The 12,205-nt window shown below is 42.1% G+C and overlaps 1 protein-coding gene across 4 annotated transcripts in view; it reads right to left on the bottom strand.

Annotated features, from left to right (window-relative positions):
* Nucleotides 1-12,205, bottom strand: part of foxr1 (forkhead box R1) — a 64,848-nt gene that overhangs the window by 46,356 nt on the left and 6,287 nt on the right. The window contains exon 7 of one of the 4 annotated variants that reach the window (XM_078944084.1): nucleotides 7,739-7,788. The exons of 2 other annotated variants lie outside the window; for them this stretch is intronic. In XM_078944084.1, the coding sequence (XP_078800210.1) occupies nucleotides 7,754-7,788 (35 nt within the window). In that variant the 3' untranslated portion in view covers nucleotides 7,739-7,753. Of the gene's footprint in view, nucleotides 1-7,738; nucleotides 7,789-11,643; nucleotides 11,722-12,205 lie in introns of those variants that run through there. One more of the 4 variants, XM_011492435.4, reaches the window with a different exon arrangement.

The following is a 12,205-nucleotide window of genomic DNA, read 5'->3' on the forward strand; positions in this document are numbered from 1 at the left end:
GCAGTGGATGCCACTGTCAACACTAAAGAAATGAAAGATCGTCTCCATACTTTGAATGTCAGAGCAGAAAATGTTCCAGAAAATGCAGACTTCCAAAGGGAAGACATGAGCACGAACAGTCAAACGATATATTTCAGAAAGACATCCACTGAGCCACTTCAGTGTTCCACTCCTGGAACTCTAGAAAACATACGAAGCAAAACTGAACACACACATTTTTTCTATTTAAATCGGAAATCTAATGATATTTCAACAAAAGAAACCACTGTCCCCAACAAACCTAACATAGAAGCTGTTTTACCAATTAAAGCGGTGAACCTGTCTGCTCTGGACATCAGCACACCCCCAATAATCTCCAGTCAAAGGCTTATTGCACCGAAGAGTCCTCTGATCAAACCAGAAAGACCTTATTCTCCATCTACAACTAAATCTGACACCATGGAAACATCAGGTTATGGAGCTTCTAATAGTAAACAAGCTGATGGTAACAAATCCCCACTGATACCTCGGCTTCAAATTACCAATAAAACTGCTGTAAAAGAGATATTCCCCATAAGTTCAACAATTATTGAAAATCAATGTTTAGCAAGCCCACCACCCAAAATGAAAAATGTAAAACCATCTGAGACAGTACCGTCTATCCACTTAGTGAGTGCTGGGGCCAAAACATATGCCATCAATATTGAACAGACAATACAGCAGACCGGGAATCTTAAATCTGAAGAACAATTAATCTCTTCAAAACCTCCAGGGAACTCACAAAGTCCAATCTCCTGTTTAAATGACACAAAAACCCCGTTGGAAACCAATTCTCCATCCCTGACAAAAACTGATTCAAATAGTCAACATGCTTCCATCAAAATGCATTCTATAAAGGAAGTCTCTCACAACCCACAAACTGCAACATCTTTAAGTCCTGTTTGTTTGACAGGGTTGTCCAAAGAGCACAACCCCCCCACCTTAAACCCTCTTTACATTAATACGACTGTTGATGCTGCAGAGCAGCCTTTTGAACCAACCCTTAAACACATCTTGAAACCAAAAATCAAACTTCTCTCGACCAAGGACACATTAGTCACTGAAGTACAAATGCAGCAACCAATCAGCCATGTGAAAAACAACTTCTCATCTGATTCAACTGCAAAAGAAATCAACTCCTCCCATTACCCAGAAGCCAGCATGTCCAGCTTTTACACTAATCCACTTTTATGCAGCACACCTAATCTCCCAAAAAACGGTCCAATTAAGCATGAAAATCCAGCACCTGAAGAAATACCAGCCCTGGAATCCCCAAGGCCTCTCACCGAAGAAATGCAGATTATCTCAGGCATGAATAGTGTTAGGAAAGCGGTAGACAAGCTCACTTTAACCAAGGCAGCAACAAATACTGTCATGAAAGCATCTGTAGGTAAGACTACTGTGACTGACACTGCCACTCCTACCTCTTTGCCTCAGGCTTCAGTCTCAGTCAAAACCCTAACTCCAAACAGAGGAATGTCACCGTCATCTCCGCAAAAAACTGGCCTCACAGGCAAAAACGATCTGAAGGCCAAAACTGCAGCTGCTGTGACGGAAACTCAGGCAGTCAGGCCCTCCATGAAGTCAGCGACATCAGCTGTATCTTCAGCTACTGACAAGTCAGACACAGTGGGAACGCCACCCGCTACTACAGAACCAAAAACAGCCCAGAAGCTGAAAGGCCTGAAGGGAAAGCTCAGTGGATGGACGCGACTGAAGAAACACATGGTGGTTGAGCCTGACGAACCGACGTTCCCAGCGCCGGAGGCTGAAGCTTCAGTCGGTTCTAGCATCAGCAATGAGGACACTCATCAAGTGGATGTTAACCAGGAGGTTACTAAGAACCAAGAAGATCCAAAGGCTCTCAAGATGTGGGATGCGCTTCTTTTTCAAATGTTTTCTACCAAAGAAAGAATCATGGATCAGATCAACATGAAGAAGAAAGATTCAGAAAAAAAGAACCAGTCAAAAGACAATCAGACAGATGTTCCTTCTTTTGTCAGTCGCCTGCCTATTTTACTGTACAGCCCACGGTTTGATGCCAGAAAGTTAAAAGAGGCAGCAGAGAAACCGTTGAAGACAGCAGCGGCTTTTGGAATGGGGTTGATAAAACGCAAATCTCAAGAGGATGAACGGAAGGACTTTAACCGAAAAGCCAAAGGGTTTGGTTCAACAAAAAATACAGATACAGCTGATGATACCCATGGTTTGTAAGAGAAACGACTGATTCAAGATTTAGAGCTGAAAGGTCAAGGAGAAAGAACGAAAAATGCCCTACATGTAGAAAGTCATTTCTATCTTATAGAACCGGAAGTGATCAAATTTGGATAGTTGAGGATCCAAACTAAGAAATGATATGTTGTATTGATTTATTGGGAAATTAGTCTACTATGCAAGTTACTGGTGCTTAAAAAGACGATCAATCTCAGCTTTACAAGTAAAAAAGTAGGATGCAACTTACTTTACAGGAGTAGATGCAATGAAGTTTGTTTATTATGTTTTTGTTGTTTTTAAAAAAAAAGGTTCAGTATCTACTGCTGCAGGCAGATTTTAAACTTTATAAAAGTGATGTAAGGACTTTTACATTCCTGAAACAATGGGGCATATAGGAAAAATAGTCTGAAATGTAAGAGTCTGGAAGAAAACAAGGTTTTGGAAAGTAAGTGAATAAAAAGGTTCAAAGGTTTATCTGGACTTACTCTGGGGTACTTTTAGCATCTATGGTTCACAACACTGTTGTGTTCAGAGGGCCTGTTTGGGTCGTGGAATATCATACATGTTTGGTCCACATGTCATAAGACGGCCACAGTATATGGGCTGCATGAAGACTGTCCTAAGGTAAACTGCTTACCAAGTGTGCTCTATGAATACCATTTCTAACATTGGGTTACAGTTAAGGGTGTGACGATTAATCGACTTTATCCATCAATTGATTATATTCCTACGATGCAACCAGACCAATCTGTCTGAAGCAAGTTGTTATAAAAATTGACCTATACCATTATAAAACTGTTTCAAAATACTTTTGTCAATGTTGGAAAATTCCATTTAGATTGACACATGGTAGGTTTATTTTCTAAAATGTAGAAACCACCAAGTGCATCCCAGCGGACAACACACATGTGATGTCATGACAATGGATCAGTCCATCATGATCTGGAAGGAATCCAAGAATCTGGAAAACCTCTGGAAAAGTTCTAAAGTGGGCTGGATCCATTTTAGGTCAAAAATCGGATCGTTAAAAATGAAACAAAATCGACTATGAATTGCATCTTCCACCACAAATGATGATACGAATCGAATCGTCATTAGAATGAATCGTTACACCCTACAACAAAAGCCCAAGTTGTCCCTTTATGTTTGAACCCTGACACAAAGGCATGCTGGTCAAATGGATGGATTTAGGTGTGTCACAGTGTGCAAAAATTCAATTTTTTTGATGTTATTGATTTTTGATCACATTCAAAAGGTCTCATTGTGTAAATTATGGGTTTTTGTCAATCTATAATTAGCCTTGACAGCAGAGAGATTTTTCCTGTTTTAAAAAGGCGACTTTACACTGGGATAACTCTGTTGCTTTGTTAAGTTGAGTAGGTAATTTAAAAAATCTTTATTCATTCGGTTTGGTTTGGTTTCATGTGAACTAACCTACCTGTAAGCATCCAACAGCTGCTGCTGAGGCGACAGCATTAACCGAAATGAGCATGAACAATGAGGAGAAAAAAAAGATCAGAGACAAAAACTGACCAGTTCCACCTGTCTGCTGATGTTCATACATCTAGACGTGGTGTCATCTCCTTTACCCTAGTGAACCAAGCCGGGTCTTGTTTGTAAAAGACGCATATCATCATACGGGTCAACGTCTGACTGCTGGTCCTGACTCAAGATATGATTTTAATTTGACCAAATTAAGCAAAGAAAATCAGAATTCCAGTGGACCAAACATGCTAGCATGAAAGCACCCTGAGTAACTGTCAAAGACTTGTAAACCGTTGTCAACTGTAACCTTAAGGTACAGTAGAAAAATGTTTTAAAGAAAGGATCTGGAGAGGGAGAGTGAACACAAAAGAACGAGGTTAGAAATGTAGCTACATGTGTGATGTACTGACAGAGGGATGGGGCGGGCACTGAAAGGTTGTTGGGGTTTCTTTGACTACCCTCTTGTCTCTGAACCAAAGAGAAAAACAACTGTTTTTGCTAAAGATGCCCATATCCAGGAGGAATTATGGTATTGAACCCTGTTGTAGTCTAACCATAGAACCATTAGTTACACAGATGCCTGACATGTTTCTGTTTATGTTTTTGACTTAAAAAATTATAAAATACTGCAAACCTTGTATTTGCTTGTTTGTCTTTTTTTTAAATAGAATTAAGTGGACTCTTATGGTAGTGTATTGTATTGCATTCATTTAAAATAAAATGTCTGTGCATAAAAGAAACAAAAAAAGGTGATCTTTGTTCAAATGTTTTCCGTGATTTTGGTTCTGAAATTTGTAACTACAAAAGCAAAGAACTCCAAACATGGTGGGCTCTGACCTCATCTGCTCATGAAAACCACAAGATGAGCCGCAATCAAAGGTTGAAAAGCCACATGGTGGCCGTGACACAGACATGATCCGTGTCGTTCATGTGCTCGTCACCACATCACCATCTGTTCTGTTCTTCCTACTTTATCCACCAAGATTACAGAGCAAAACTCCGGGGAAGTATTCCATATTGACCAGGATGAACAGTGTGTTAATATCAGAATCAGAATCTTGGATTGTCATTATGCAGTGCAGGACCAGGACCTTACAGCTCTGGGTAGGAAGCTTCTTCTCAGTCTATCAGGTTTTGATGCTCCAGGATCTTTTTCCAGAGGGTAGAGGTCTGCAGCTAAACAACCAGCCCTCCGTCAGAGCCGGCTGTCGTACACCGAGTCGAGTTGTGGGAGAGGTCCTCCCACAATCCCATGCGGTTTTCACCACCCGGGCCAAGTCCGTCCTGACTTGAGCGGTGCCGCTCCCGTACCACACCGTAGCACTCAGACAGAGGATGCTTTCTACGGTGGCTCTGTAGAAGTTTCCTTGAGTTGGGATAAGAGTCCAGTCCTCTTCAGCTTCCTGAGGAAGAAGAGTCTCTATTGTTTGTGACTTAATCCCGAACAATAACGGCACAAAGCAGCAAAGTCTGTGAGTGACCTGCTGGACGCTCATGTTGTGGGTGTGGTCAACTTGATCAACTTCACAATGATATTTTCAGCATCCACTATATTCCAGAATCCACTGTCATTTTTTCAGAATTTGCTGTAATTCTTACAAATATCGCTATAATTTTCTTTAGCGTCGGGATAAGGACTCGTCTACAACCTGCATTACTCAAACATGCTGTTTCCCTTCCGGAGAAAGAGAACTGATGTCAGGGATTTCTGTGGATTTGTTTTCACAAAACTGTAATAACTTCTTGTAAAGTTTTTGAGATTATTTATGGGAAGTTACTGAGAAACTCATTATTTGTTTGTGGCGTATACTTGTACTTTATTGACGCTCCCTGTCTGTTTCTGCAGCGTCACATCAGACACAGACAGGGGTGACGGGTCTGGCTGTGATCGTTTTCTGCATCACCACAGACACAAATGAACTGTTCATGCTGGTCAATAGAACTACATCCAATGCTTTGCTCTGAAACCTTAGTGGATAAAGTCAGTAGAAGGACAGAACAGACTGGTGATACGGTGACCAACACAAAAACTACACGGATCATGTCTGTGACACGGACACTGTGGCTCTTCATCACTTAATAGCAGCTCATCTTGTAGTTTTCATGGGCTTCGGACCGGTAATTGTAAAGTAAACATTATAAAAAAAATCATTAATCACAAGAATCATGAATACATAGAATTCAATAGGAGAAAACTAAACTATACTGGCATCCCTCCCCTCAGGCCCCCTTCTCTGTAAGCAAAAACTCCTAAAAAAAAAACAGATTCCAGAAAAAAGTAGAAGAAACCTCAGGGGTGTCCACATGAAGGAGGGATCCTCCCCCAGGACAAACAGGCGATTTACCAGAACTCTTAGAGAAGAATTAACTTATCTAACCCTACAACTACATGTCCACAGAGGAATGTTTTCAGTCTAGCTTTGAATGTAGAAACTGAGTCGGCCTCTCTTCCATGAGCTGGGAGTTTATTCCATAAAACAGGGGCTTGGTGGCTAAACGCTCAACCTCCAACCGTACTTTGACTAATTCTAGGAACCACAAGCAGTCCTGCATTTAGTGAGTGAAGTGTTCTGATTGGATGGTAAGGGACTATGAGGTCCTTAATATAGGACGGGGCCATTCCATGTAAGGCCTTATAGGTTAACAGGAGGATCTTGAACTTGATTCTAGAATCAACTGGGATCCAGTGAAGTGAAACTAACACAGGAGTGATGTGATCTTTGGAGTAAAATACTCTAAAGATTAGAACAGCTAGATAGTTAGCAGGAACTAGCAGAAGAGAAGATGATTAAAAGACCATTGAGAATGCTTTGAAAAAACAGCAAAAGATGATTGGAGTGGCTCTTTAAACTAAATCTCCCAAACTTTGAACAGTTGACTTTCACGTGTTGTGGGCCCTGGACAAGCCAAACTTTACAGCAGAGTGGAGAGACAAAAGGAAAACCAGCCCCAAACCATGTTTCCGCCCACGTGCTTCACAGGGAGAGTAAGGTTTATGAGATGAAACTCTGCATTCTTTACTCTCCAAATAAGGTTTGTACTTCACAGCAAATAGATTCAGAGCCCACTCTTTAATTACTTTAAATTCTTTATGTTTACATAAATTGGGGATCCAGCTAAAAAAAAACAAGAACAGGATTTCTAAAGTTAGAATTCTGTGGAGAAATCACTCAATTTACTTCTCAGCTATCCCTCCCCCAAAAGAATTAGACAGAAATCATAACCACACCAAACCAATCAAAGTAAGGTAACTTCAAAACGATATGTCCATCTTCAACAGGTGGGGAAACCCTCTGCCCTACTTACTGCCTCACTGCTTGTGGCATTGAAGCAGCTTCTAGAAGTCCAGATTTTCTTGATGCTCATCGTCACCTCTTTGTTTTGTAGGCTTGTGCCCCTCATTTTCCTCTTTATAGTAACCCATACATTTTAAATGGGGCGTTGGTCCAGCAAGTTGGCAGGCCAGTCAAGCACTGTGATGGCGTGGGTATCAGACCAGGTTTTGGTGCTTCTGGCAGTATGGGCAGGGCCACGTCCTGCTGGAAGATGACATCTGCCCCTCCATCCAGGTCTGCAGCAGAAGGAATCATAGAGTCCTCTAAAACATTCTGGTAGACTGTTGCAGTGATTTGGATGGAAGAAAGCGTTTACCAACACCAGTGCCGGACACTTGAGCTCAAATCATGACTGACTGTGGAGATTCCACTCTGGAGCTCCAGCAACTCATGTTCTGCTCGCCACCAGTCTTCCTCCAAAACCTTGGACCTTGATCAGAAAACAGGACCTTGGACTTCTGGCCAACAGTCCAGTCCTTCTCCTTGGCCCAGTTGAGATGTTTCCTCCAGTGGCCCAGGATGAGAAGTGGCTTGACCCGAGGAACCCGACAGTTGGAGTCCGTCTGAATGTGCTGGTTTTTGAAGCTGTTCCTCCACCTCATTCCACTCCTTTTGGATGTCTGCAGGTTCCTGAATGTCGTCCCTTCGATGATCCACTGAAGTCCACATCAGTCTCTTCTCCTGCTGCATTTGTCCTTCCATTAGATTCTCCATTGAGCTGCTTGGACACAGTGCTCTGTGAACAACAGGAGCTTTTGTGGCTTACCCAGACGATGGAGGGGGATCAGTTATAGTCTAATAGCTGATTGTCAAGTCTGAGGTCTTCCCCATATTGAAGAAGACAATTGAACTGAACTGAACCAATTTAATAACATCTGGGGATGTAGATGATCAATTGGTGAAACCCAGTTTAAAATATTCATGCACTCCAACATTTAGGCAGATTTCTCCACAGTTTTCTAATTTTCTGAAATCCTCTTTGTGGGTTTCATTAACTGGAACCCCAGTTTATGTAAAACAAAACAAAGAATTAAAATCAGTTAATCAGTGGGCCCAGAACCTCTATTCTATGAAATGTCATGTTTTTTGAAACTATAGAAATGAATAAACTTTTCCATGATATTTCAATCTTTTCTTTTAGAAAGGGTCTGCGATATATCACTTTAAGTTTCATATATCTTGATCAAGATATCATCCAAGCAATATTTATATCAACATATACAGTGGGGCGAAAAGGTATTCATTCAGCCATCAATTGTGCAAGTTCTCCCACTTATAAAGATGAGAGGCCTGTAATTTTCTTCATAGGTAAACTTCAACTATAAGAGACAAAATGAGAAAATACATCCAGAAAATCACATTGTCTGATTTTTAAAGATTTTATTTGTAAATTATGGTGGAAAATAAGTATTTGGTTCAAAACAAACCAGCTAGATTTCTGTTTCTCACAGACCTGTAACTTCTGCTGTAGAGGTAACCAGGACGGATCCTCCGTCCTGGTTACCTGTATTAATGGCTCCTGTTTGAACTGGTTATCTATATAAAGACACCTGTCCACAACCTCCAACAGTCACACTCCAAACTCCACTATGGAGACCAAAGAGCTGTCCGAGGACACCAGAAACCAGACTGTTGACTGCACCAGATTGGAAGACTGAATCTGCAACAGGTAAACAGCTTGGTGTGGAGAAATCACCTGTGTGGGCAATTATTAGGAAATAGAACACATGCAAGACCACTGATACCCTCCCTCCATCTGGGGCTCCCCCAAGTTCTCACCCCGTGGGGTCAGAATGATCACAAGAACGGTGAGCAGATATCCCAGAACCCCATGGGGGACCTAGTGAATGACCTGCAGAGAGCTGGTACCAAAGTAACAAAGACTACCATCAGTAACACACTACACCACCAGGGACTCAAACCCTGCAGGGCCAGACGTGTCCCCCTGCTAAAGCCAGTCTATGTGCAGGCCTGTCTACAGTCTGCTAGAGAGCATTTAGATGATCCAGAAGAGGATTGGGAGAATGTCCTGTGGTCAGATGAAACCACAATAGAACTTTTTGGTAAGAACTCTACTCATCGTGTTTGGAGGAGACAGACTGCTGAGTTGTATCCATAGAACACCAGACTGTAAAGCATGGGGGTGGAAGCATCATGCTGTGGGGCTGTTTTCAGCAAAGGGACCAGGATGACTGATCCGTGTAAAGGAAAGAATAAATGGAGCCATGAATGGCCAGATTCTGAGAGAAAACCTCCTTCCATCAGCATTGAAGATGAAACATGGCTGGGTCTTTCAGAAGAACAACGATCCCAAACACACGTTGCCCGGGTAACGAAGGCGGGACTTTGTGAGAAGCATTTCAAGGTCCTGGAGTGGCCTAGCCAGTCTCCAGAGCTCAACCCTGTAGAATTTTTTTTTTTTTGGGGGGGGGGGGGGTTGAAAGTCTGTGTTGCCCGGCGACAGTCCCAAAAACATCACTGCTCTAGAGGAGATCTGCATGGAGGAATGGACCAAAATACCAGCATTAGTTTGTACAAAACCTAATTTTCAACAAAGGATGTATAACAAAGTATTGAGATGAACTGTAGTTTTTGACCAAATACTTATTTTCTACCATAATTCACAAAAGAATCCTTTAAAAATCAGACGATGTGAATTTCTGGATTATTTTTCTCATTTTGTCTCTCATAGTGATGAACATTACAGGCCTCTCTCATTGGTAATTTACTAAATACTCTTTCCCCCACTGTAGATATGAGACGTATAGGTAGATCTTCTGGAGCCAGTCATTTCAAAGCAAGCTTGCATGCTGAAAAGTGTCCCCCCCCCTGAGGTAGAGACTACAGAATCACACATCATTTTTCCTCCAACTGGGACCATCTTGCTTTGTTCCCCTTACTTCTTCTTATGTGCCATTGATTTGATGTTGAATTCTCTCCCAGCTTCTCTAAACCCATGTTCTCTTCCCAGCTGCTCCCATTCTTATGTCACAGAAATCCCATTGCAACTTCCCTAGAAAAGGTGGGTTGGAGCAGAACAGTAGACAGTGACCAGCATCGACCAATGGCAACAAAGACGGGGGTTAGAAACAGTGCTGCACGATGTGAGGAAACAAGTGATCAATGTTACAATGACGATATGTGGCCCGCCTCACATGAAGAAATAGCAAATCAAAAAATGAACACATAGACCCAACAGTCCCAGCTTCCATTGGGTGAAGGCGGGGACACCCTGGAGAGTCATGGAGCTGGACCCATCCCGATCACCATGCCGGCTCCCGGGTGGTGAACTGGCAGCCAGGCAGAGACCCGCTGTGGGACGGGGAGCCCAGCCTGCTTGGGCCCCCTGAACTTTATATTTTTGTTATTTTCATGGAGGCCATAATAATGAGGTTATTGGTTTTTACTTGTACCCTCTCTGATTAATGCCAGGCAATAGTTTTATATGGGGGGGGGGGGGGGGACTATAATGTCGCTTCTACTGAGTTTTTATAAATCAGAATCAACTTCTACAAAACAAATTTCCTTCACCAAATCATCTGCAAAGAGAAAAACTGTTTTCAGCTTTATTTTTTCAAACTACATTTCTTGTAGCATTTTAACGCTAAACATCAACATCAATCATCAACTGAAAGCTAAAAAACGTTAAGCGCCGGCTTCAGCCCCATTAGGACCGATGCCTGAAAATATTAAACTGCAGCCTGAAAACGGTTGGAGACCAACAGCCAGGCTGTGGGCTCCATCAGAACAAATGTGTAAGAAGACGGGCCGGTTCTACTGTCCATCTGCCTCGCTGAAAGGATTGGCTGAGCTTTCCTGGAGGGAATCCCGCAGATGTAAACTCACCTGCAGACGTCTGATGGTTCAGTCTGAATCTGTGATGGGAGCAGTTTTAACAGCTCTGGTTTATCTTCAGACTGTAGCGTTTCGGTTTAAGTTGTCCAACTCCTTTAAGCTTTGGGTCTCTCTGCACCTCAATTTTGGAATGTTCCATCAGACGTCCAGACGGTTCATTCACTTCCTGTCTTTGAGTCAAAACTGTTTTTTTCTTTGAAACCACCAGTTTGGTCGTTTATCCCTTCTGTTGACCATCTTTTTTTTTATTGCTCAAGGGTTCAGGCAGCAGTTTTTTATGCAAATGTGCACAAATGTGGTGGTAAAGGAAAAAAAAATGTTACTGAGAGACGCCCATGGATGAAACCATTCAGCTAACCAGGAAACCTGCATTAAACAGTGAAACAGCTGGACTGGTTCTGGCCTCGTTGTTGTTAGTTACTCATTTGTTTCCAACCAGCCTCACACTAACTTTTCATTTATGGCAATATAAAAAAAGTCAATACTTATGGAAAAGTGTTTTTTGGTAGCCATGCACAGCCATCATCCGCATTGCTTAGCTCACAGTTCACTCCAAGTTAATTCTTATTTTACACCAACCAATCAGAAACAAGAAAGGAAGTTTCCCAGCCAGGAAATCTCTTTCAGTCTGGCTTTAAGCATCTTTTCTTGAAATAAATCTGCTAGTTTTTTGTCCTGAACAAAATGCGGTTCTGATCAACTGTTGCATCATAAAGACCAGACGGTGACACGGCTGTACCATTGAACTCAGAAAAACTGCACATGCAGTTTCAAAGTTTATTCAGTCACATCTCAAGTAAACTCCAAACTGTATCTGAAACAGAAAGAAAGTAGTTTTATTAGGACGACAATCGTCTGCTCAGAATCCGCATGTGATATTTAAGGATCATCACCGACACCCAGCTTAACTAAAACCCTACAGCTGCACAGATCAGCTGCACATCCAGACGGTTCTAGGTTCTCACAGCTCAGCCTTCATTCTGCACCAGACTGCATTTGATCCCAGAGTCCGCTAAGTTTGGGTTTTGTCAGGACTGGTTCTGTTCAAACTCCAAAGCACCAACTCCAAGAACCAAGAAGTTTGTTTGAGCTTTGAAGGTGAAATGTGACACATCATTGTGACATGTCGGATCTATTTGTTGCTGTTCTTCGTCTATGGAACAGAGGCTCCATCTGCAGCCAGAGCAGAACGTCTCTAAGGCTACGTTCACACTGCAGGGCTTAATGCTCAATTCAGATTTTTTGAAAAAATCCGATTGTTTTTCAAGGCCGTTCACATTTCCAATGAAATGTGAACT

Source organism: Oryzias latipes, chromosome 3, assembly GCF_053564925.1.
Source record: "Oryzias latipes strain Hd-rR chromosome 3, Olatipes_Hd-rR_3.1".
Lineage (NCBI taxonomy): Eukaryota > Metazoa > Chordata > Actinopteri > Beloniformes > Adrianichthyidae > Oryzias > Oryzias latipes.